At 34.4% G+C, this 26,875-nt stretch overlaps 3 protein-coding genes across 3 annotated transcripts; 1 reads left to right on the plus strand and 2 right to left on the minus strand.

The window, feature by feature from the left end:
- Positions 1–1,078: 1,078 nt before the first annotated feature.
- Positions 1,079–3,016, minus strand: LOC137743706 (F-box/LRR-repeat protein At4g14103-like). The gene is made up of 3 exons (XM_068483638.1): positions 2,081–3,016; positions 1,782–1,928; positions 1,079–1,677 (listed from the first exon to the last, which is right to left on the minus strand). Exons 1-3 carry the CDS (start codon positions 3,014–3,016, stop codon positions 1,372–1,374), a joined length of 1,389 nt encoding a protein of 462 aa, XP_068339739.1. The 3' UTR covers positions 1,079–1,371.
- Positions 3,017–6,810: 3,794 nt separating this feature from the next.
- On the minus strand, positions 6,811–8,490 carry LOC137741899 (F-box/FBD/LRR-repeat protein At5g56420-like). Its single transcript, XM_068481595.1, has 3 exons — positions 7,492–8,490; positions 7,220–7,372; positions 6,811–7,107 (listed from the first exon to the last, which is right to left on the minus strand). Exons 1-3 carry the CDS (start codon positions 8,488–8,490, stop codon positions 6,811–6,813), a joined length of 1,449 nt encoding a protein of 482 aa, XP_068337696.1.
- A 13,867-nt stretch (positions 8,491–22,357) lies between these two features.
- Positions 22,358–25,170, plus strand: LOC137741900 (F-box/LRR-repeat protein At4g14103-like). The gene is made up of 3 exons (XM_068481596.1): positions 22,358–23,368; positions 24,612–24,764; positions 24,874–25,170. Exons 1-3 carry the CDS (start codon positions 22,358–22,360, stop codon positions 25,168–25,170), a joined length of 1,461 nt encoding a protein of 486 aa, XP_068337697.1.
- Positions 25,171–26,875: the final 1,705 nt, after the last annotated feature.

Raw genomic sequence — 26,875 nt, forward strand, 5'->3', positions numbered from 1 at the left:
TTTTATTATTATGTCCTGATATTACAATAAAATTTTTGGAATTGGATTCGCTTTGGACCTTAGTGTTCAGAGTCTAAGGATCAATCAATTTGGACCGTTGATTGGTGTGTAAAAAAAATCAAAGCCGTTGGTTTGTGTGCGGTGAGCTAGGAAAATGAGTTAATGGAGACTGTTAGATTCAATTTGTGCGGCTCAGATTAGTTGATCCTTAGATTCCGAACACTAAGGTCCACGATCCAATTCTAAAATTTTTAGCCGTTAGTTCGGGAAATGATTTGATGTATGCTTTATGAACGTCTCATATCAGATGATGGGGATTTTTGCAGGGTTCAATTTGAATTTTCAAGACACGTCGAATTTTTGAAGTCTCATTCTCAGTGTTTCCTTCCTCATCTCATTCTCGTGGTGTTCTTGCGGCGCTCAATTGAACAGGTGCTGCTTTATGTGCAGCTGATAATTTTACATGAGTCACCAACAGAGTCGGTGGGATCGAAACTATACATGGCACTTTAACGAGTATTACGTAATCTAGTTACATTGTTATTTTTAAAAACTATATATTTTTTCAATTTAAATAAGAAACAACCTCTGAAATGCTAACGATAAGTATAAACAATCTCATCCTTAGCTAATGACATTTCGCAACTTCTGGTAAGCACTCGTCATTACACTGTTCAGTGTATATGGTGAAGTAATATTCTAGAGAGAATCATTATAACGGAAAAATGTACGATACCATACCACGATGTGTTCAATGCAACGCGAAATCTATGAGTGATACTTAAGGAAACAATTCATATACCTTTCTCGTCTTCATCTAACCCTTTAATTTGAGGTTTGATGCAGGGGCGGAGTCACATGGATGCCACTATAGGCTGAGGCCCGTGCTGAAGTTTTATGTTATATTTATTGACTACTGGATTTAACAATAAAGAGCTTGTAGTGCATTGGTGAGTGGTGTTTGACAGTTTAGGCATACAAACAAGAAGTTTCACAAATTCTAAGAAATTAATTTCATTGTTTCAAATTCCATCAATTTGAAATTTTTTAGTAATACTAAATAAAAAAATACTAGCAAACTTCTCATTTAGTTTTGAGTGCTGGTGAAGTACACCTAAGAAGAAAAGTGAAAAGCCTGAAATAAGAAAGTTGATGGCCCTCCCATCTTAAATTCCTCCGTCCAAACTGATTAGTGACTACAACTTGCGCACATCCACATAAATGGGAAAGGTAGACTCACATAGTTTTGCATGAACTTGTGTCGAATTTCTTCGCCATGATTATTTAAGGAGAGCCAAAAACAATACAAAGTTATGTCACTCATGTTCCATCAGAACAGAAAGGATTCCGTTCCCAACTTTTGGTAATGGTCTAACCTTTTGCTTTGAGTTCCACAAGTTCAATTTGGCAAGTTTTTGATGCCCTTGGGAACTTTGAAAACTCCTGCTCCAACTCCATTTGTTTTTCCATAGGGATACTTCTGGTATAAACTATCACTTTCTTCAAAACTACACCATGCTCCAGCATGTACTTTGCCACTTCCATCTCATCTGGCCGCCATTTGTATCCTCGTACGGAAATAGACTTCAGGCTTGACAACAAACAAATAGGCACAATGCTCGGTGGACACCATTCATGGAGCTTATTCTTGTCATCAGCAGTATAACATTCGACGTTCTAAGCATATTAAAATAAACATTAATGAGTTAAAGATATTCTTTGAAAACTGTATACAAGTAACCATGCATATACCACGAGCGTAATTTTTGCTATGTGCTTACATTTTCAAAGACAAGATTCTCCAGATTGGGTGAGATCTCGAGCAACTTTATCAATGATTTCCAGGAGCAGCACGTTTTAAGAAGTAGTTCCAAGTGGTTCAAATTATAAAATGTAGGCAGCAGACGTTGAAATTTAGGATCAGAATCCTACAAGAATGACAAAGAAAATAGATGTATCAAAAAGACTTGATCACAATTTAAAGACGTTCTCAAAAAATGTAGCTATGCCATTGATTAATTTCAGCATGTAAACAAGAAGGTCATTGGGGACGAAGAGAAACAACTTAGAGAATACTTACTCTCAAAATTGGAGCTGAAAGAGAGAGAGACTTAACATTGATAATTCCTGCGAAAAGCCTATGCATGCGAGCAGCATAATCATTGTCGAGGTGATCATTCTGACCTCTCTTATGAATTTGGACAGCAATCTTGGCTGTGCTTAGGGATTTTTCGTTCTTCAACGCATAGTCCACCAAAAAATTGTCAAAGAGATCCAACTTTTCAAGATGTGGAGCATTAATATTAATAGAAACGTAGTTGTTAGAACCACGCCGCAAACATATTCGTAATCTTCTGAGTTTAGGTGCAGAGACAGTGAAGCTCAAGACGAGACGTTCTTCTCTGGCGATTTTCGAAATAAATCCATCTATAACCAAATCTTCAAGTGCTGGACAACATGAAAAAAGTTTCTTCATTGAGTCAGCATTCGGGCAACAGACTGTAACATGGAGGATTTTGAGATGAGGAAAACAATCAGAGTTTGAGGGAATAGCAATAAGATCGAATTGCAGCCTCAGCTTCAAAACCGACAAAGTCTTGCACTTGAAAAGGCTTTGAGGAAACTCATAAAGCTTCCCTGGATTTGGAAACAAATAAAGAAGGAGCTCAACAACATTACGCCTAAGGGCAGTGCAAACCCAATCACGAATACGAGAAAAATAATCATCCACCCCGTAACATACAAGTTCGAACCGCTGAATGCTTGACGATCCACTATGAGAAAGTACTTGATCCACAAATCCTGCACTACGGCCTTTGTCAGATTCCGGGTTTTGTACATTGAACTTAAGAGTAGGAAAAGAAACCCACACATCCTTCCATCTGTGTGATAAACCGCTGGTCTTTACAGTCTCGGTTATATCAAGGAAGGAAAGAATGTGACAAAGAATGCCATCTGGTAATCTACTGATCCTATCTTCACTGCACGTTTGACAAGGCATTGAGTTCGAAACCATTTAAGATGTGCTAGATATGTATATCCTGAAAAATATAAAATGTTAGGTTATTGATCGAAACCTTCTTATGGAGGTGTATTCAATTGGGAATTTGAGAGATTTTAATGGATTTATAAATCCATGAATTTTTATGGAGTTTACTGCTTTGTAGAGATTCTATGTAAAATTTTGATTCAATTCCCTTGAAATCTCATGGGAAGAGGTGAGATTTGTGGATGCTTAAAATACACTACAAAATCTCTCCAATTCCGTCTAATTCCTCAATTTTTTTTAAATTCTCTAAATTCTAATTCTAATTGAATACACCTGGAAAGTTATAAACTTTTTTAAAATTCTAATTGAATATACCCGGATTTCTAAGAATTTTAATAAACTATCTTAAAATCCTGATTGAATACACATTGAATATCAGAAAATCACTTAAAATCCTAATTGAATACCTCTAGATTCATTAAAAGAATTAAAATCCCTCAAAATCCCAATTGAATGCACCCCCCTTAATCAATATTTAACAATCTAGCTACCCTAGAAATTAAAAGGCAATATCCCAAAGGATTTTCAGTATATATGTTTTAATTAGCTTTCGATTAAACAGGAGAATTATAAGTGGCAGTATGCACCCATGTTTTCTTTTCGTTTATCTATCTACGTTTCGTTAAACTGTTATCCAAACAGATCAGAATGTAGAAAGGAATAAAAAGTTCAGAGTGTAGAAAAAAAACCTGGATATTGTTCTCGATTTGTCGACCCAATATGATTTTAGCTTTTGTGCCCTAATTTGTTTGCTAGCTGAAAGAGTATGAAAGAATTGAATACATATCACATCGTCGGGCTTATAATAAACTGAAAGTATAAGGAGCAAACCGGATAGAACTTTAAACCTAACGAAAATCTACAGCCCTAAACACAATTAGGCAGCTGCGTCTCTCATTGCCGCAGATCGCACTACCAGTCTGCACCATATCCATGGTATAACCAATCGATTTTTTAAAGGGGTTTGATGGTTTTGTGTTCTTCAAATTCCCTAATATCATAGGGTTTGATGCCCCATCAGATTTAGCTTGTGATCTACCAAAGGGTGAGGAGAAATTTTGTAGTAATCAAATGAGGAACCAAATCAACTATTTAAATGATATTTGAGGAACACCACAAAGAATAGAAAACCACGAGTTTAATGATATCTGATATGATTACCATGTTTTGTTGGTTGAAAAAAATATGCATAAAAAATCTTTGTTATCCAAGTAATACATTTTTAATTAGAAAATTATTTAAAAGATATTGTCGAATTCTACACAATCTATTAAGATTTACACAATCATACTTTTAGAAATTAGGATTGCAACAAAACCATTTTTTTTAAAGTTTAATTTAATTTAATTTATCTTTTTTTTACAATTAATCATCTATTATCAGGTAAGGTTGATGAGATCATTTATTTAAGTCATATAACGTAGTTGTTGATGATTAGATTAAAGTTAAATTTGGTCTACCTAGCATTATACAACTTCATATTACATTTTTTATTTTTTATTATTTATTTTTTTTTTTTAAAAAGGGGGACAACTAGTGGCAAATCATGATTATTCATCCGTTCTGGGGGCCGGAAAGACTCACAAAGGCATTTCAGTCTTCCCTTGGCCACAAGTCTGGGTTCCACATGAGCAGCGGGTTTCGAATCTAAGGCCTCAAGTTTTTAATTTGAAGAAAGTCTTGCAATCCATCATTTACCATTGGACCACCAGCTCGTGGTTATATTACATTACAATTTAACTTTGTCAACTTTCACCCACTTGTTCATCAAACAACGGCAATCGACAAAACGCATACCTGCTTTTCGAGGCCACTCTCGTCCTTTTACTGGACTAGGTCTAATTTGATGAGTTTTAGAGAAAATTGAAGGGAACTGCAGAGCCTCTCAAGGGAGAAAAGATCATATGATTAGCACCATTATCTTGTGTCAAATGAGTAATGTAACATTTACTATTTATTTGTATCATAACTTGTACAATCTCTCTAATAGAGGTAGAGCTCGCCAACACATATGAGTCTCATTTCTATTAGAAAGATGATACAAATGATGATACAAGTAGATAATAAGAATTGCATTTTTTGGCGTCAAATTTAGAACTCCTTGTATAGGTAATCATAAAATATAAAAAATAGTCTACGAATATCCAATCGGAATAGTCACCCAGATTAAAGAGATTCTCAATCTCGGTCGTTGGATGAAAGAGATTCTTAATCTTAGTCCATTCTTAATGAACAATACTTAGTTACTTAAGGATGAGCATGACCTCTTACTCAAAACTCTTTGTGTTCAAATCACATAGTTTTGTACTTATATCAGAACTGTTTATATTATGAAACACATTGTAAAGGTTATCTCTCTAAAAAATGAATTAAAAATAAAATCGTTTAGTCAATCTATAATAGCAAATACAGAGACTATTCGTAATGCTTTTACCAATTTCGTTCATCTGTTTTTATACAGTTCGATGATTAAACGATCTTAATTTTAATTGATTATTTGAAGAGACAATCTTTATAGAATGATTTATAATATGAGCGGTTCTAATCATAAACGTAAAATTCTATGAGTCGACAACGAGCAGTTTTGAGTAAAAACTCCTACTCATCTTTTGAGTAGTCAAGTATTGTTCATTCTTAATTCGTCACTAAACTTCATACTGGTGAGGTCTTGAGCTTCTGTTGTGCTTATTTTATTTATTTATTTATTTAATTTTTTTTAAGATTAACCTTTATTTTTATTAGTCTATTGATTCAAATTCCTAACTTATATACTTTTGGATAATACATGTGTTCTTCATGTGGGGGAATCCAGGAATGCACATATTCCATCATTTGTGAATAATGTATCTTCACCATATAAACTTTGTAAATAGAACCATTCAATTTATAAATCTTCATTTGAATATCATTCATATAAAAAAATTAATCAATCAAAGATCGTTCATCATGAATATGTTACCTGGTACTCGCACCTTCAATTTGTTTTATAAATTTGGATGACTAAACGTTCTTTTATTCAAATAATTTTTTAAAGATGATCTTCAAATAAATATTATAATTCAAATTATGAAAATATATATGGTGAAATATACATTATTCAGGAATAAGTTAAGTCCTCATGCTTCTATTAATTTACACATGAGTATAGGAAGTGTACTATATTGTTTTAATCAACTAGACTAAGTTAGTCCACATACTTCTATCAATTTACACAGGCCAACAGGAAAGTTGATGGGATCTAATGAGAAGGAGTACATTGGCTATTTGAAAATAGTTTTCCACCAAAAAACAAAATAGAAGAGGAGGAAGAAACTCAAGTATATATAACTTTAATAGAAAATAATGCATCCATTTCTAACAAATTCAACAAGGGTTGTGATATCCCCACATTCCTTTTTACTTCTCACAAACTTCTTATTAATTTCTTTCATTTTATCCTCTTCAATTCATTCAATTCGACGATTGGAAATTAAGAGGGTGTGTGAGAAGTAAAAAAGAATGTGTAGATAGTACACACCATTCAACAATTGAGATACAAGGTTGTCAACTGGCGAAGCATCGCATAAGTGCATGACGAAAATAGATATTGTCTCCTAAGTTAAAGGCAAATATGTTCCCAAAATATTAGTCCTCCAAAATTAACGATGCTAAACAGAAAACATAAAGAAAGTTAAAAACAGGTGCAGATAAATTCATGGTTTACAACAAAGAAAGGCAAAGGACCCATTCCTCGAAAATGGAATCATATAAAAACCTAGATGTCATTTCTCCAGGAAATCAATTTGACAAGTCGTCGAACCCTTTGAGAACATTGAAATATCTTGACATAGCTTCATCTTGTGATCTGCACGAACGGCACTCGTATAAAATGTCACCTTATCCAGGACTTTACCGTGCTTCAACAAGTACTTTGTCACTTCCATCTCATCATGCCGCCCCTCGATTCCCTGTATGGATATAGTCTTCAAGTATGACGACAAGCAAACAGGCACAAACTCAGGTGAAACCCATTCACGTACCGAGTCCTCCAAGGGATGATCCGCCTTACATTTCTTGTTCTAAAGATTATTACAAAAAATAACGAGTGAAGTTGAAATGTTCAAAAAATTCAACACCCTTATTTACCATTCATTTAGATTTTAGAGCAAAGGTAAATCCACAAATACTTACAGTTGTGAAATCAAGATATTCCAGATGGGGCGACATATTGAGCAGATCTATGAGAGCTTTCCAGTTGCAGCAAGTGTCAAGAAGTAACTCCAAGTGGTTCAAACGATTCAGTTTAGGGAAGGGGAAATTATCTTCAGTGTAACAGCCAGGATCCTACAGTAATCATGAAGTATTAGAGGGCAATCCAATATTTCATGAAAATTTAAATTCCAGCAAGTTGAAAGGCTATCAAACACTAATAAGGGAATAAGTTGAAGTTACAGAAAACTTACCCCAAAAATTGGAGCTGAAAGTGACAGAAATTTCACATTTTTAATTCCGGCAAAAAGCTTCTGCAGACGATAATCCCAACCAAGTTCATAGTCATCGTGCCCAGACTTGTGCACATCTTCGAGATTAATGTTTGCTTTGCTCAGTTCATTTGCCTTGAAGCAATAGTTTGCAAAAAAGTCTTCCTCGAGATCAAAAGTTTCAAGATTTGGAGCACTGACATAGAAAGAAATATTGGACCCAGTTTCTTCCCACGGTTCGTCTTTGACCACATATATTTTGAGTCTTTTCAGTTTAGGTGCAGAGATATTAAAATTCAAAACTTTACGAACTGCAACAAGTCCATCTATGATTAAATCTTCGAGTGCAGGGCAAGAATAAAAGAGCGACTTCATTGAGTGAGCATCAGGATTGCGGATTCTGGCATGGAAGAACTTCAGATTTGGGAAACAACCTGAAGTAGGAGTAAAGGTAACATTCGATTCCAGCCAAAGCTTCAAAACCACCAATGTCTTGCACGTGAAAAGGTTATCGGGCAACTTAAACGGGTCGCTTAAAGAATGAAGAACAAGTTCGAGTTCAACAACCTTAAGCCTAATGGCAGTGCAAATCCAATCTTCAACACTAGGATAATTCTCCACTCCAGCACAAGAGAGACGGAATGTATGAATGTCAGATGAGCCACGAATGCCGAGTGCACGATCCACAAACTCCGCAAAACCACGATCTGGGTGGGATCTATGAGTGAAGAGGCGACGACCCACAAACTCAGCGAAACTGGGGCTAACTGAATTCAATGCTCTTTGCGAGCTCTTATCATAAAGCTCTAGAGTGGGAATAGGAGCCCACACATACCTCCATCTCGGTGATAAAACACTGGTCTTTACAGCTTCTTTTGTTGGAAGGAGGGAAAGGATGAGGCAAAGAATTTCATTTGGTAAACTACTGATCCTATCTCCATTGCATGCATTGGGAAGCTTTGACTTTGAGTTGGTACCCATTTACAAAATGATACGTTTGCTGAAAAAACGTACAAAATACGTTGAATAGATGACACTATATAAGACTTGGCGCAATGCTTTTTAGTTTTTCTAGCATCCGAACTGAAAATAGAAACTAAAACAAGTAAAATGATAAAAGATAGATACATGGGGCTATTAGCTTAAGTGCTCATAATGTTACAACTTACACCTAAAGTTTGGCATTTAAATCTTGCCTCTCGTAAATTCACTTGTATAAAAAAAAAGATAGATCTAAAACATATAACAACTTTTAGACCGCCTCTTTGAAGAATTCTCATAAAAATACATAATAGAATAAAGAATCTTACAACAAAAAGTTAACTAAAAAGATAATTGGAAAGCAGAAAATAAAATACTAGATATATTAGTTAAAACAAACAAAAGATAAAGATAGATTCATAATATATAACAAACATTCAGGTTGCTTAAGCTTAGGTTTCTAGGACAAAGATTAATATTAAAATTTTTAATAAAGAAAGACAAGCTATGACTCTAGATCTAGTTTTATAGCGCCGATTAAATTTGTTTGGTTGCTAAACAACATGAATGGTACTATATATCTTTTATGTTATTTATTTTCTCCTTAAAGTGTTGATCCCCAATAGCAAGACATTATACATGCATGTCAGTTGTGGCGAAAATATAGAGGATCTGAAAACACGATGATATAGACAAAAATATATGTAATTCATTTCTTAAAGAAAATGCTAAAATAGTAAAAATGAGTGCTACTATGCCCACCAACTGTTCCTATTTTTCCACCCAATATACGACATTTAAAAAATAAAAAACAAACAAACATATGACATACCAACCCACCAACATCAATATAGCAACCTAGCCCAACACGGTGACAACACCCCCATTATATTCAAAATTCCGTATCAAACCAAAAACGGCGGAGAATTTGAACTCCCCCGCCCCCCCCCGGGGCGGCGCCCCCTTCGCTCCTATGTTATTTGGTCCTTTTGACTAAGAATTCCTCTCACGAATTCAAATCTAAGCTTTCCTTAGGTTTTTCAAAGCATCCAAATTGAGAATGATGTAGGATATCACTAAATAGATAGATCAAGAACATATAACAACTTTCAAGCCACTTCCATTTAGCTTCATCATGAAAAATATATAATAGAACAAAGAATTCAAGAACAAAAAGTTATTTGAAAAGGGAAAAAAAATACCAGATATATCTCTAGAGAAGAATTTGAGAATTCAACTTATGTTCCTTAGATAAAGGGTAAATAGAGAAGATTTTGTTTGAGTAAAAGTAGAGAAGTTATTCAAAGAGGAAAAAGTACCTGATATGGCTCTAGATCTAGTTTTATGGCATCGGACAGTTGATAAACCTTGTTTAGTTGCTGAGAAACAACTTGAAGAGAAAAGAAGATGAAAAGTTGGGCACTTATTTTCTCCTTGAAGTGTTGATCATGACTAGCAAAGTATTATATATCAGTTATGACGGAAATACCAAGGGTATAAAAACACGGAGATATATATGGGATATATGTAATTCATTTCTAAAAAAAAATGCTGATAAATAATTAAAAATTAGTGGTACTACGCTCACCAACTTTTTCTATTTTCCACCCACCTTAGCCCATCTCAAATGGTACTCCAAAGAGCCCAATGTAGCCTATTTTGAACAAAAAAAATCCAAGGCTAAAGGGCTGGAGTGCGAGACATTTTTAACCAGCTTAGACCAACTCCAATTGTTGGGTTAAAACTTATTTTTTGAGCCAAATTTAGTCCAGAAAATGAGTCAAGGTTAGTGGATGAGACTTAGTTTTTGACATTGTCAACCACTTGCGGAAAGACCAACGACTATTTATTTGGATCGGACAACCCACGTCGTTAGACTTGTCACATCCCGGCCCGGGGCTCAACTCTACCGTAGCACAATATTGTCCGCTTTTGGCCCCGACCACGCCCTCACAGTTTTGTTTCTGGGAACTCACATGAGAACTTCCCAGTGGGTCACCCATCCTGGGATTGCTCTCACGCGAACTTGCTCAACCTCAGAGATCCTACGGAGCCCAAAGCCAGTGAGCTCCCAAAAGACCTCGTGCTAGGTAGAGATGAGAATATATACATGTAAAGCTTACAAGATCCACTCCTCTAGGCGATGTGAGATCTCACAATCCATCCCCTTTAGGGGCCCGACGTCCTCGTCGGCACACTTCCGGCCAAGGATTAGCTTTAATACCAAATTGTCACATCCCGGCCCGGGCCCCCACCACATCCTAGGCTCAACTCCACCGTAGTATGATATTATCCGCTTTGGGCCCCAACCACGCCCTCACAGTTTTGTTTTTGGGAACTCACATGAGAACTTCCGAGTCAGTCACCCATTCTGGGATTGCTCTCGTGCGAACTCGCTTAACTTCGGAGTTCCTACGGAACCTGAAGCCAGTGAGCTCTTAAAAGGCTTCGTGCTAGGTAGATATGAGAATGTATACATATAAGGCTTATAGGATCCACTCCCCTGGGCGATATAGGATCTCACAAGACTGCTTATTCAACCAACGACCCAAATTCATTTTTTTAAAATCAAATTTATAAATACATTAAATCTAACGGTTGAGATCAAATATGAACAAATTTAATGGTAATAAGAAGATCTAACAACTCAAAATTAAATTCAACTGCTAAAACAATTAAAAATTGATTTAAATCACAATTCACAAAAAAAACTCTATAAATATCTATATATTTGTTCAAGCATAATGCAAATACACTTTTGTCAAACAATTCTTCCTTTTTTTCTTTCTACCTACCTATGTATTTGTGTTTAAAAACATGGTAGGTTGTGTGGTTTTTCATATTGTTTCATGTGGTGCATATGTACAAGAATGAGATAGGCTTAATGATTTTTCATTATTAATCGTAACTTTAGCCTAAATTCATTTTTTAATAATTTCGGACTAAATTTTTAAGTCAAAACCATTGAAAGTGAAAAACTATTTTTGGTTTAGAACCTAAAGTTTCTAGGCTAAAAATTTATATTATAACCCCAACCATTGGAGTTAATTTTAGTATTCTAGTCTATAACTGTTCACGAGGAGAAATTTTTCATTGTGACGGGAACATGAGTGGTACACCACATGTTTTAATATAAGTAGTGGGAAATTTTATTTTGTAAGTTATAAACTTTTTAACACACATATCCCACCATTTGTATAGTGACACGTGGTGTACCTGAAACAAAAAAAATAGAATGCTGCCAAGTTGGACTACTTTGGTGTGGGACAATGCACTAGATATCATGCACCTGAAACAAAATAAAACTCCCAAATTTCAAGGTTTGCTAGAAGTTAGACGGTCCAACACAAAAGCTACCTCAGTTGTGAGAAAGCATTTGCTTATAATAGTTTCGCGACATATTCTCTCATTCCGTGAGAGCGTTTCTCTCCTTTTGTGAAAGAGTCTTTCCTTCTTTTGGTGAGGGTTTCCCGATTGACCATACTCTTCGGCGCTAACTCTAGCTTCGGCTGAAGTTAGTTACCCATTTTCCCCTCCTTTTGTTCTCTCCTCTTTTCCCCTTCTCTACCGTGCCTTTTTTCCTTTTTTCTTCCTTCTCTTTTTCTTTTCGCTTCTCCCGATGTTCCTCCCAAATTTTACCTTTGGCCTGCCCTGTTCTTCTTTTCCCGTTGGTATCCCTCTCCCTATCTCTCCCCCAGTCTGATCTTCAACCTCTATTTTCTTTCCTCTTGAGTTCGTGTGTAGAGCAAGGACGTTTTCCCTAGCTCAGGTGTTTCCAACACCACCACGATCTCTTTGCAGTCTGTCATTTTCAACAGTGTTGCTCGTGGGTTTCCCCGAGCTTCTTCTTGGTGGTTGGCTAATCCTTCTTTGATGCCGACTATCTCTTGTTCTTAGCTGGGATCTGGGTGCTGTTCGGGTTTGGCGGTGGTGTTGGCGGCGGCAGTGCTAAGTGGCAAAGGATGTTTCAGTTGGCTGACCTCACTCTCTGGCGGTGGAGGAGCATTCCGTAGAAGGTTCTCGGATGTTGTGGACTGTTGTGTGTTTTTGGCCTTCTTTTTGTTTTTTCTTTTGGTTTGGGCCCATTTCTGGTTATGTATATTTGTTCGTTGGGCCTGTGGTTTGTTTGTACTTTTGAGTTTGTTAGTGAATAAAGTTGAGGGAGTTTGTCTGTATCTTTGCTGCAGTCAAACTTTTTCCAAAATAATAATAATAATAATAGTAGTAGTTTCGTGACACATCTTTTGCTTTGAACTTTTGTTTTTGGGTGGCCACTTAGTACTACGGTCTAGTGGTATTCATTTTCATAAATAAGTGAGAGATCTTAGATTCGATTTCGTCAAAAGCGAGTTTGAACCATATTATTGCATGCTCATTGTGATGCTTAGCCCACTTTCCACCCCCTTAGTGTTAGATAATATAGTTTGTTAAAAAAAAATATGCTTGAATGCTTTCAATGGTCTAGGAAATAGATAGGAGAAAAAGAAAATGAGAAAAATAAATGGCGTTATTAAGTAATAAGGTAATTAATAGATTAGTTTTAATGGTACAATATTATATTTAAATAGGTATACACTTACATAGTTACATGGGAAAATGACCGCAAGTTTTCCAATCGAATATCTTGTGTGCTTTATTTCTCCGATCCAAGCATCAAAACATGAAAAGTTCTCAAATATCTCATAATAAAGACTAAACATGTGAATGTCTAACGAGCCATACGAGATCTAGATGTGGAATTGTTGAATATTTCAAGAATATATTCATATATTTGTTGGCTGAAAAGTTGGGTATTTGCCCAACCGTTGCTTCTCTTCGAGTGAAGCATTGCAACATATGACATACTAATCTATATATATATATATATATATATATATATATGAATATAATATATATTGGTGCTGCATTGTGCAGAATGTGTGTACGAAAATGATGGTACCAAAGGGTTGGATTTAATTCAACCTTGTATCTTTTGATTGAACTACAACTTTTGGTTAAAATACATGATGCTTACTCAAATTGTATGAGCAGAATTAAAAGATATAAATAATCAATATTTATTTTCTCAAAATTCTAAATAGAAAACATGTCTTTTGAGTTAACACTATTAAGAAGGGTTGTATATCTTCAACTAAAATGAAAGGACTCGATGAACGGGTGCTTTAATGCCTATAAATACCTACTATGGCATAATATTTCACACACAATTTTCATAAATTTATTTCTACATTCCTTGCTCTATTTTCTCTCCATCGCATTCATACAATTTCTTTCTAGTTATTTCTAAGGGAATACATTCGGTTTTGCTAATCGAATATTCCATACTTTGTTGTATCCTAGAAGTGACTTGCCAAGAACCCTTTAGCAAACTCATTCGAGTAAGGGCAAATAACACTTTAAGGAAACAATTCAAGTCGTACCTCAAAGTCATCATTCGGATTATTCTCTATATTTCTATACTTACTCTAACAATCTTAAAGTGTTATTTTCATCAAGGAGAACCAGTCTGATAACATGGCTTTGAAGATTGTCAATCAAGATGTCTACAAGCTAGACATATTTGATAGATCAAACTTTACCCGATGGAAGGATAAGATGTGTTTCATGCATATTGTTCTAAATGTCATTTATGTGTTGGACCTGAAATGGGAGCCTATTTGTGAACCAAGTGACAAAGACTCAGACAAAATAGTTGCCGATCGAAAGAAGCGTGAAGAAGATGAATTGGTATGTCGGGGACACATCTTAGACACATTATCTGATCGCTTATATGACCTGTACGCACACATTCAATCTCCAAAGGAAATATGGGAAGCACTCGCAATGGAGAAAATGGGTACCGATAAATTTTTAATGTTCAAATATTATGATTTCATTATGTTTGATAACAAACTCATCTTAGACCAAGTTCATGAATTATTGGTCTTGATCTCAAAGTTTTGTGAACTTAAAATAGTTATTCCGGATCCTATGATAGTTGGGGCTATCATGACAAAATTACCCCAAACATGGAATAATTATAGAAAGAAACTTCTACATATGGTGGAAGATATTAGTTTGGAGGATTTGCAAAAGGATATTCAAATTGAAGAAGAAACTCGAAATTGTGATAAGAATTTTGTAAATCAAGATTTATCAAAAGTTCACATTGTCAAAGGAAACAAATACAAAAAGAACTTCAAAGTCAAAATTGACAAAGGAAAGTTTTAAAAGACCAATTCCAACAATAATCAAAAGAATGCAAATAGCGTCTGCTACCATTGTAGAAAGAATATGCCAATAAGTAAGTGAGGAATATGCCAATAAGACCAATAACGCAAATATGGTGGAAAACTCTGGAATTGATAACATTGTTGCAATGGTATCAATGATGCATATTGGCATGATTACCGAACTGAATATGGCAGCGGCAATAAAATCCTCTGATTGGTGGTTCGACTTAGGAGCTACTATACATGTGTGCAATAACAAGGCACAATTCATGACATATGAAGCATCAATGAACAATCAAGAGGTTTTAACGGGGAATCATAATTCCGCCAAAGTTCTAGGAAAAGGAACCGTTGAACTTCAGTTTACTTCTGGGAAGAAATTGACTTTGCTTAATGTATTGCATGTTCCAGAAATTAGAAAAAATCTTGTGTTTACAAATTTATTATGTAATAACGGTATAAAGACTGTTCTAGAGTCCGACAAGTTGATAATGTCGAAAAATGGAATGTTTGTTGGGAATGGGTATTCTTGTGATGGGATGTTCAAACTAAGTATTAATAATAATGTGAATTCTTCTGCTTATATTGTTGAATATTCCTCTCATTTATGGCATTTGCGTTTAACGTATATAAATTTTAGATCTTTAAAATACATGCGCACACTTGGTTTAATTGCTTGCAATGATGATTATAATGATAAATGCGAGACATGTATTCAAGCGAAAATGACTAAGAAACTTTTTCCAACTGCTGAAAGAAATACAAATTTATTAGACTTAATACATTCTGACATATGTGAATTTAATGGTGTTTTAACAAGAGGAGGAAAAAGATATTTTATCACATTTATAGATGATTGTTCTAAGTTCACTTATGTTTATTTATTGTCTAATAAAGATGAAGCCTTTGAGTGTTTTAAGCGCTATAAAGCTGAAGTTGAAAACCAAAAAAGAAGGAAAATTAAATGTCTTCGTAGTGATAAAGGTGGTGAATATTTTTCACATGAACTTGATATTTTTTGTGAAGAGCATGGTGTTATACATCAAAGAACTACACCCTATACACCACAACAAAATGGTTTGGCAAAAAGAAAAAATAGGACACTCACTGAAATGATTAATGCTAATACTCCAAAATAATTATGGGGTGAAACATTGTTTACTACATGACATATACACAATAGAATTACATCTACGAATACACATGTGTCACCATATGAAATTTGGAAAGGAAGAAAACCAAATTTGTCATATTTGAGAGTATGAGATTGTGTAGCCTTTTACAAGGCACTGGATCCTAAGAGATCCAAGTTGGGTCCAAGAGGAATTAAAAGCATATTTGTAGGATATGCAGAAAATTCAAAGGCATATAGGTTGCTTAATTTAGACTCAAATACAATAGTTGAGTCTAAAGATGTCGAATTTATAGAAAATAAATTCTATAACGACTATTCAATGTCTGGAAAAGAGAATGATCAAACACTTTTCTCTAATCCGGCTAGTAGTCATTCTCAAGGTGAGAAAAGAAAACAGTCTGAAACTGTTAATGAACCAAGGAAAAGCCAAAGAGTAAGAAAAGAAAAGACTCTAGGCTCTGATTTTATTTCATCTCAATTTATTGTATTTTTAGTCGAAGGAAATAGAACAAAGGTTCTTAAAAAAAATACCCATATTGTTGAATGTTAAGGATGATCCTAAAAGTCTAAGCAAAGCAATGACTTCAAGAGATGCAGCCTTTTGGAAAACGGCTATAGATGATGAATTTGAATCATTGATATCTAATCAGACATGGGTTTTAGTAGACTTGCCTCAACGATCAAAAGCAATAGGTTGTAAGTGGGTATTTAGAAGAAAATACAATACAGACGGGTCTATTCAGGCATTTAAAGCCAGGCTGGTTGCCAAATGTTTTAAACAAAAAAAAAGGAATAGACTATTTCGATACATATGCACCAGTAACTAGGCTCATATCAATTAGAATATTGTTTGCATTGGAATCTTTATATAATTTGCATGTGCATCAAATGGATGTGAAAATAGCTTTTTTAAATGGTGATTTATACGAAGAAGTCTATATGGAACAACCAGAAGAGTTTGTTCTCCCTAGGAATGAAAAGAAGGTTTGTAAATTAGTAAAGTCATTATATGGATTGAAGCAAGCACCAAAACAATGGCATGAAAAGTTTGATTTTGTCATTTTATCATATGGATTTAGACATAACAGTGCTGATAAATGTAAATACTCTAAATTCACAAATGATTATGGTGTTGTTATATGTTTATATGTCGACGACTTGCTAATTTTTGGTACAAACATGAAAGGTGTATCTGAAACTAAAGAGTATTTAAATTCAAAATTTAAGATGAAGGACTTGAATGAAGTAGATACTATCTTGGGAATTAAAGTAAGGAAGCATAGTAGGGGTTACGCTTTGTGTCAGTTACATTATGACCCTAGTGAAACTTTTCTTAATAATTTTGGTAGGTCCGTTGCACAGCTTGAGTATGCTAATGTAATTGAAAGTTTAACGTATACCATGCATTGTACCAGGCCAGATATTGCATTTGCAGTAAGCAAACTTTCTAGATACACTAGTCATCTAGGTACTGCTCATTGGAAAGTAATAAATAGAATTTTGGTTATCTTACAAGAACTATTAACTTGAGTTTAACTTACTCGAGTTTCCAACATTACTTGAAGGATATTCAGATGCAAGTTGGATAACAAGTGCTAATGATAATAAGTCTACATCAGGGTGGATTTTTACAATTGCCGGAGGAGCAATATCTTGGGCTTCGAAGAATCAAACATGTATAGCACATTCAACTATGGAATCTGAATTTATAGCATTAGCGACAACAGATAAAGGAGCGGAATGGATTAGAAATTTATTATTGGAAATAGAGTTGTGGCCACAACCAATGCCATCCATTTCTGTATACTATGATAGTGAGGCTATTTTGTCTAGAGCATACAATAAGGTATACAATGGAAAGTCTAGACATATTAGCTTGAGACATGAATATTTCAAGCAATTAATAACTGGGAGTTATTAATATTACTTATGTTAATTCAAGTAATAACTTGGCGGATCTATTAACGAAAGCACTTTCAAGAGCTTTGGTAGTTAGTGCATCTAGTGGAATGGGGTTAAAACCCTTTACTGAAAAGTAGCCACCAATAATGGTAACCCGACTTTGTCTAGAACATCACTAGTTTAAAAGTTTAATGGGTAATAACAAATTATTGTTAAGTGGTTGTGAAAGCATTGAAAATTAATATATAGCTCATTCCAGGATGATCAGTGCAAGACTGCTACGTTTAGGAGGATGAGTTTTATCTCTTAATGAAGTTATTTGTAGTTATGTCTATAGTAGTAAGGACATGGGAAGGAACCTCACCTATATGAACATAAGAAGTGATGCTGCTTCTACCAAGAGTTGGGTTTCATGAAACCAGGATGAAGCACAAGGCCATAATAGTGCTTAATTAGTTCAAAAATTTCTTTAAGGAAATAAGATATAGTCATGTGTGTAGTTGTTCCGATTTTAACATAAGAATAGGTGGTTTAAACTTAGGTCACCATCGCATTCGTTATAACTTTGAATTACTTACACTAATTAAAGGTTTAATTCGAAAGACACTTTTATTGTATGCATGATTATATCGGTATGCTTGTGATTAATTATAAAGAGAGAATTATTGTAATACTATTTTATATTCTTGAAATAGGGAAGGATTGTTGAATATTTCAAGAATATATTCATATATTTATTGGCTGAAAAGTTGGGTATTTGCCCAATCATTGCTTCTCTTCGAGTGAAGCATTGTAGCATATGACATACTAATATATATATATATATATATATATATATATATATATATATCTGTTATATATGTATATATATGAATATAATATATATTGGTGCTGCATTGTGCAGAATGTGTGTATGAAAATTATGGTACCAAAAGGTTGGATTTAATTCAACCTTGTATCTTTTGGTTGAACTACAATTTTTGGTTAAAAAACATAATACTTACTCAAATTGTATGAGTAGAATTAAAAGATATAAATAATCAATATTTATTTTCTAAAAATTAGAAAACATATCTTTTGGGTCAACACTATTAAGAAGAGTTGTATATCTTTAACTAAAATGAAAGGACTTGATGAACGAGTGCTTTAATGCCTATAAATACCTATTGTGGTATAATGTTTCACACACAATTTTCAAAAATTTGTTTCTACATTCCTTACTCTCTTTTCTCTCCATCACATTCATACAATTTATTTCTAGTTATTTCTAAGGGAATACAATTCGGTTTTACTAACCGAATATTCCATACTTTGTTGTATCCTAGAAGTGACTTGCCAAAAACCCTTTAGCAAACTCATTTGAGTGGGGATAAATAACACTTTAAGGAAACGATTCAAGTCGTACCTCAAATTCATTATTTAGATTATTCTTTATATTTCTATATTTACTCTAACAAGAATTCATACTCTCAGAGTGGGACGGGAAATGAGATACTAGTTGGGTGAATTCCAAATTTTCTCCTTCAACTATTTAAAGGTCACTTCTAAACCCTAAAGTTGGAGTTTGATTAATTACAATTTTCAATTTTTTTATGTGGAATACTACTTGGGTAGAGTTGTTCATTAAATATAAGAGAGTATAATATTACAAAATGGGGAGTAATATTCATATTACCCAACGACCAAAAACAAAAAAAAAAAAAAATTCTAAAGGGAACCAAACCAACCTAGGCTAAAAGAATGATGGGCTCATATTTGTCCTAATCTAACATTGGCCCAATAAGTTTAGATACTTTTCATACATTTATATTTTGTCCTTCTCAATATGTTTGTCAAAATTGCTATACATTTGCTAGTTACTAATCAAAACTATAGGGAGAAAATCTAGAAGTTCCCCAACTTCTCATTTTCCTGTTGTTTCTCAACACCCAAATAGAGTTGAGAGTCACAATAATTCTCGATATAGACCCATTTTTATCATCTATTTTTCCCTTTTTCAAACATTTTTAACTCTCAAAACGAGCAAACAAAGGGAGATTTCAAGTTTTTCCTTAGTTGTTGCTTAGTATAGTGATTTCTCATATAGGAGAGATTTATCCCAAGGACTTTAGAGGGCAAACAAGTTAAGGCGGCTACAATCCCACTACGTATTGAGTTGGCTTTTGTTTCCAACTATACTATTTTTTTTATTTTTCATAACTATTTTATGAACGCTTGCATATCATGCTATAACTTTTACTTAGAAAAATACAAAAAGTTGTATACATTTTTATTGTTGTGATTTATGAATTTTATGGATCAAACTATGTTATGATAATATACATACTTTATCTGCTCATCATGTATGTTCGCACGGTATCTATAGTACACAATAACTATAATACTATCCAGGGCCAGGACCAACTTCATGTGTATGTTTACATGCATTGTTACGTTCACAATTGATTTATTGTAGGTGTCAGCCTGTATTAGTTTTACATTAGGCAACTAGGACTCGCACGTGACACGGTCTTATTTTTGCTCACTCACATTTTCTATTGTCCAGGATTTAGTAATTGTACTGTGGTGGAGACAATGATTTATGAGACTCACTAAATTCAATTCCGATAATATAGAAAATTAATTTCCGTTATTTTCTATAAATATCCCTCCTTTTCAGGCTTTTTCAGGATTAGAATATTCTTTTTGATGCAATGTTATCTATGCTCTGACATGCATTTTAATAAGGATTCATCCCCCAACGCACTCTTCTTTTCATTTCAATTTTAATTTTCGTACATTTACGCATCACCTTCATCTTATGACTTCGTCTCAATTGAAGTATCGGCCAGCCTACCTTGATTTCGGTATCCATGTAGATATTCCGGCTAGGGTGTGTCACTAATCAACATTACGAGGAGAAAATCCAAAATTTCTTCAATTTTTCATCTTTCTGTGTCTTCTAGTTGTTTTCAGCAAACCATATAGAGACGGGCACAACAAATCTAGATCTAGAGCAATATCAGGTATTTTTCGTTTCTAATATCTTCTCTATTATCCTATGATTCTTTATATAAATTGTACTCTCTGATGAGGAATCGAAGTAAAATAGGCCTTGAAGTTTGTTATGTTCTAGATCTAACTTTGTCTTTTGTTTGTTTTAGTTTATGCTCTCTCTAGAGTGATTTCATGTATTGATCCTTATTGAATATATAAACCAGCCCAAGCAGCTAGATTGTTATTTTGCCCCAAATGACAAAATTCAGTTTCAAATTGAATCCGACCTAGTCTAGCTAATTTAGTTTTCAACATTTCTTTTGGAAATAAATTATAGATATTTTCGTTATAAAATTAGATCTGTAACCATATCATGTATTTTCCCCTATTTAAATATCAATTTATGATATGGTATTTTCCCCATTTAAATATCAATTTATGATATGGTATTTTCCCCAATTTAAATATCAATTTATCATATAATTCTTTATTCTATTATATATTCTCTAATGAGGAACGTAAGTGGAATGGCCTAAAGTGTTTTTATATTCCAGATCTATCTTTATCTTTTGTTTGTTTTACTTTATGTTATCTCAAGAGCAATATCATATATTTTTCGTTTTTGAATATCTTTGATGGGGAACTGAGAGCAGTCTACAACATGCAAACCAACTCGGGCTAACTTTTCCCAAATGAAGAAAGCCAGCTTCTACTGTGATTCAAATGTAGGCTAAAATATTGATACAAAATGTAGGGCTAAAATAGTCAAAGGCTAAAAGTTGGAACCCACAAGAGAATAACCCTTTCCTCTCCCATTAGATTTGTCTTTGAACCTTTATTTGTTTAAATTTATGTTTTCTCTATACAATCTCCATGTTCTACAAATTTAGTCATACCTTACATCATTCTTTGTTCGGATACCTGCAGAAACCAAGGGTATGTTTGGGGGAAGAAATTTCAAATTGCAAGGGATTTAGGTATATAATAAAATAGATCATATAGAGTTTGGTAGGAGGGATTAGAAATACATTACATGAGCATTATAATAGGCATGTGAGAGGATTTTGCAAATGATTCCTTCAAGTAGTCATTTGGTGCATTTTCTAGGGATTAGAAATATCCTCAACCATACTTTTACCAATCCCTTCTTACATATATGTTTCTAACACTCATGTGTTGCATTTTTTTACTCATGTCATCTAACCTTTTGTGATCCAGTTTGTCTTCATTTTGCCTAAACATGCATTGAAGATGAATTTTCCTTCAAAGTCTCTCACCCAAACATAAGGGCGATCCCAAGTCAACAAGGCTACTCGCTTTGTGACAGTCGTAGGACAAACATCTATTGTACGCAGTCTTACCCTTATTTTACAAAGAAGATATTTCCACGATTCTTTCACCCAAACATAACTTAAAAGAAAAACAAAGTGCCAAATCGTATACGTATAATATCTTTTGTTCATTAGAAGCCCAAACGCAATGAAGATGATTTTTTTTCACTTGTAATTGACCACAATCAGTTAGGTTTTCGAAGAGGAAAAAGACTCCAAAAAGGTATTTTACTTGAAGGAATGGGAAAGTTTTCCTGCGTTTTAAGTGTAGAAACATGTTCTTTTTTTTCAGGAAGCGTATCTTTCTATAAATGGGTTCGAACTCAAAGTTAAAGTATGCCAATGCATGCAACAAAGATAGAATCAGTGCATTACCAGATGAAATTATCTGCGACATTCTTTCCACCCTGTCAACTAAAGAAGCTGTAAGGACCAGTATTATATCACCCAGATGGAGGAATGTGTGGGCTCATGTTCCCACTCTAGACCTTTGTGATAAGCATTATCAACGAGAATTTAACCCAGTTGGTTTTTCTGAGTTTGTCGATCGTGCACTCTGCATTCATAGCCCGTTCAACAATCATGAATTCCGTCTCTCTAGTGCTTTTGCAGAGTTTGTGGATCGTGCACTCTCCATTCGTGGCTCGTCCAAAATTCACAGACTCCGTCTTTGTTGCTCTGGGGTGAAGAATTATCCTCTTATTGATGCTTGGATAAGGACTGCCATTAGGCTTAATGTTGTTGAACTCGAACTTGTTCTGTATTCTTTTGGCCGCCCTTTTGAGTTGGCTAGAAATCTTTTCACGTGCAAAACGCTGGTCGTTTTGAAGCTTTTGCTGGAATCAAATATTACCTTCACTCCTACCTCAGATTGTTTCCCAAGTCTTAAGTTCTTCCATGCTAAAGTCTATGATCCTGATGCTGACTCAATGGAGAAGCTCTTTTCTTCTTGCCCTGCACTTGAAGAATTGATCATAGGAGGAGATATTGTAGCTAGTAAAGTTTTGAATTTTAATATAGAGGCACCTGAACTAAACAGACTGAAAATATTCTTGGCGGAAGACGACTTTTGGGAAGGATCCGAGTCAAATATCTTTTTCAATGTTAATGCTCCAAATCTTGAAAAGTTTGATCTCGAGGCTGATTTTGTAGCAAACTATATTTTGAATGCAAATTCACTCAGCGAAGCCAAGATTGATCTCGAATATGTGCACACGTCTGGGTACATTGACTATGAACTTGGTTGTGTTGATCGTCTGGAAAGGCTTTTTGCAGGACTTCTCAATGTGAAATATCTGTCACTTTCAGCTCCACTTTTCGGGGTAAGTTTTCTGTAACTTAAACTCGGTTCCTTGTCGCTCGTTTGATAATCATTTAAATTGTGTTTGAGTTTTCATTTTTTACGGCGGAGAAAATATATTAGAGAAATGAGGAATGAAGATAGATGAAGGGAGGCAGGGAGACGGAAGAGGGAGAAATGAAGGAGAATAACGGAAAACAAAACCGAGAAACTAAAAACAACTTAAAAGTGTTTGCAGTTGCCACTCAGTACTACAGTCTGATGATATTCTTCTTTACTTGTGAGTGAGAGGTTTTAGGTTCAAATCTCGTGGATGGCGAATTCGATACCAAATTAGGTTGGCTATTGTGTGGCTTAGCCGAACTTCCCCCTCCCCTTAGTGTAAAATATATCGCTGTACTAAAAACAAAGTGTTTGCAGTTTTGATTTTTAGTTTAGCTTAAATGTTAGAATGGTCCATGTGTTTTAGTCATTGAGTCAATTTGGTCTTTGTGTTTTCAATTTGACCAATTTGGTCCTTGTGCTTATCTCTGTAAGGCAATTAAGGACATTTCCTTCTAATTTTTGTAAAAAAAGATTAAAAATTATTATAAACTTATTTATTTGATTTAAAATATTTAAAAGTGAAACAAAACAAAAAATTAAAAGAAAAAAAATACTCTCATCCCAACTCTCCGACCTCCTCCCTAACATTACCCCCTCTCTTTTTTTACATCACAACCTTAATCATTTTTCAGATTAGAAATTTTATCTCTTATATGTGTTATTTCTCATTGATTTACATTTTTCTATAAAGAGAAAGGGTAATTATATCTCTTATAATTTTTCTTATGAATCTTTTAACAAAGATTGAATAAAATGTCTTTAATTAGATAACAGAGACAAACACGATGACTAAATTAGCCAAATCGAAAACACAAGGACTAAATTAGTCATATGGCTATAACATATAGACCATTTTGACATTTAAAGCTTTTAGTTTTCATTTATGTGTTATCATGTACAAATTCCTTTTACATTCCTTCTGTAATCCTTCCAACACGATTCTTCATTCCTCATAGATCTTCCACATATTTTTCCCTATCTATAGTGAAAAATAAAAATTAGATGAAAATGATTACCGAACGGGTTCTTCGTACCTAGTGTTTCTATGATGCTGAAATTTATCGGTGGAATTAGTTATATATAATATATATGCACTGGTGAGGAAGTATTTGAGTTTTCATGAATCTTGGAGTGACATTTAATACTTTATGATTGTGGAGGATCCTGAATGTCACACTGAAGATGGTTTTCATCTGCCTGAACTGAATCGTTTGAACCATTTGGAGCTACTTCTTTTTACTTGCTGCAATTGGAAATCACTCATAGATTTGCTCAAGATATCGCCCCATCTGGAACATCTTGATGTTTATAATGTAAGTATTTGTGGATCTACTTTTCACTCTAAAATCTAAATGCATATGGTAAATAGGGGAGTAGATTTCAGAGACCTTAATTTCACTTTTGTTTTTGAACTATCTTCAGAACAAGGAATGTACGTTGGAAAATTATCGTGATCTCTTGGTATGTGAATGGGTTCCACCTGAGTTTGTGCCTATTTGTTTGTTGTCGCACCTCAAGACTATTTGCCTTCGAGGAATCCAGGGCCGGCCTGATGAGACAGAAGTGACAAAGTACTTGTTGAAGCATGGCGAAGTCCTGAATAAGGTCACGATTTATACGTGCGACTTCCGCGTAGAAGACAAGGTGAAACTATGCCAGGAAATTTCAATGTTTTCAAAGGGTTCGACGACTTGTCAAATTGAATTCCTGGAGAAATGATATCTAGGTTCTATATGGATTCCCTTTTTAAGCGTGTCCGTTTGACTTTGTTTTGCTGCAAAACATGAATTTATCTGTACTTATTTTTAATTTTCTTCTCTGTTTAGCTTCTTTAACATTTGGAGGACTAATATAGTGGGGAGATATTTGGCTTTAACTTTGAACAACATATCTTCAACATGCATGCATTCACCATATCAAACGTATGGTGGAGAGTATTTGCTGTAAGATGTGAGTGTCAAGGAGAATGACTTCTAGTTCTCGTCAAACTTGTAATTCAGTTTTGAGTTATCAAGTTGAGAAGATTACGCGCTTACTTGGCTGGGATTGGGAGTCCTAATAACATGCAACTATATTCAAGTAACCTTATCATGTTTTGACAAGAGTTCATAACGGAATAGGACTATATCGAAACCCTAATCAATATAGAATATCCGGGTATCAGTTGATAGGCCTGATACCTAGGATGGTTGGCTATATATTAGGAGGTCCCTGCACTCACAACTCCATCCCTTTTTGAGCGAACCCTATTCTAGCTGGATTATTGCTGCTGAGTGTAGGAGACCTTCTGTCATTCATTGAAGCAATGTCGAGCTCTTCTTCAGGTAAGGTTGTATTATATTTATGTACGCATGTCATCGTATGTATGTGGTTCTATGCATGCAGTGTATAAATATTTAACATGTGGTATCAGAGCACACACTATCATGTTTAGAATCCTTACAAGCACAATAATATATTGATTAAAATGCATGATCCTGACATAAGACTTCCGCGCAATGAAATATATTGATTAAAATGCATGATCCTGACATAAGACTTCTGCGCAATGAAGCTGATAGAGTTATCGACTATTATCGACAGACACCACGTTTAGAATAATATCACTTATACACGCATATATATAAATATATATGTACCTGTTTTGCAAGTTTTATTTTCAGGAGAGCAAGGATGTGTCTTCAGATTTCGGAGAATCAAAACCTAATGAGTTACTGTCACTATATGACCTGACAGACAAATTTTGGATCATGATCAATTTCAACTCAAAAGTGTTTGTATCATGCTTCAAATTATCTGTTCAAATTGAACAGAACGATTAAACTGATGATGAATATATTTTGAGATAATTCTAAAGAATTCTTGTATTCAGTCATGTTTAATTGGTGTATAAGTGAGATACAAAATTAATATAGATGCAATTTTATATGCTCAAAAGTGTTAAAATTGTGTCGCTAATGAAAAATTTTGTATTTCGTTTGTGCAAATTCTAATATAATCATTTTTCGATCTAAAGATGTGACTGGTATTATATGTTTTTGATGCCATTAATTGTTCATATCGTGAACCCTTAATGAAGAACTTATGAGAACAAATACTGAATTGTATGTTGTTGATACAGCTATGACTTCTCTTAACTTCTCCAATACCGAAACATTAACTAGTTCCAACTACAAAAAGTGGAAGGACGACATAGGGATAGCTCTTGGTATGATGGACTTCGATTTGGCCTTAAGGGAAGATAAACCTGCAGCGATAACAGCTACAAGTACAGCAGAAGAAAAACTGAAGTTTGCTCAATGGGAGAAGGCAAACAGAATGGCTCTTATGATTATGAGGAGGGCCATGACAAGCAGTGTGAAAGGTGGCATTCCAAAAAGTGATTGTGCAAAACAATTTTTTGATGCAGTGGGAAACATATTTA

This window comes from Pyrus communis, chromosome 8 (genome assembly GCF_963583255.1).
Source record: "Pyrus communis chromosome 8, drPyrComm1.1, whole genome shotgun sequence".
Taxonomy (NCBI): domain Eukaryota; kingdom Viridiplantae; phylum Streptophyta; class Magnoliopsida; order Rosales; family Rosaceae; genus Pyrus; species Pyrus communis.

What these genes read in the sequence shown, in the direction of transcription:
- LOC137741900 (XM_068481596.1), top strand. Translation starts at nt 22,358, where the DNA reads ATGGGTTCGAACTCAAAGTTAAAGTATGCCAATGCATGCAACAAAGAT. An exon ending in TTTCAGCTCCACTTTTCGGG is followed by an intron (nt 23,369 to 24,611) that starts GTAAGTTTTCTG and finishes ATGATTGTGGAG; the next exon opens with GATCCTGAATGTCACACTGA. An exon ending in AACATCTTGATGTTTATAAT is followed by an intron (nt 24,765 to 24,873) that starts GTAAGTATTTGT and finishes AACTATCTTCAG; the next exon opens with AACAAGGAATGTACGTTGGA.
- LOC137743706 (XM_068483638.1), bottom strand. Translation starts at nt 3,016, where the DNA reads ATGGTTTCGAACTCAATGCCTTGTCAAACGTGCAGTGAAGATAGGATC. An exon ending in TTTCAGCTCCAATTTTGAGA is followed by an intron (nt 1,929 to 2,080) that starts GTAAGTATTCTC and finishes TCATTCTTGTAG; the next exon opens with GATTCTGATCCTAAATTTCA. An exon ending in AGAATCTTGTCTTTGAAAAT is followed by an intron (nt 1,678 to 1,781) that starts GTAAGCACATAG and finishes TAATATGCTTAG; the next exon opens with AACGTCGAATGTTATACTGC.
- LOC137741899 (XM_068481595.1), bottom strand. Translation starts at nt 8,490, where the DNA reads ATGGGTACCAACTCAAAGTCAAAGCTTCCCAATGCATGCAATGGAGAT. An exon ending in TTTCAGCTCCAATTTTTGGG is followed by an intron (nt 7,373 to 7,491) that starts GTAAGTTTTCTG and finishes TGATTACTGTAG; the next exon opens with GATCCTGGCTGTTACACTGA. An exon ending in AATATCTTGATTTCACAACT is followed by an intron (nt 7,108 to 7,219) that starts GTAAGTATTTGT and finishes AATAATCTTTAG; the next exon opens with AACAAGAAATGTAAGGCGGA.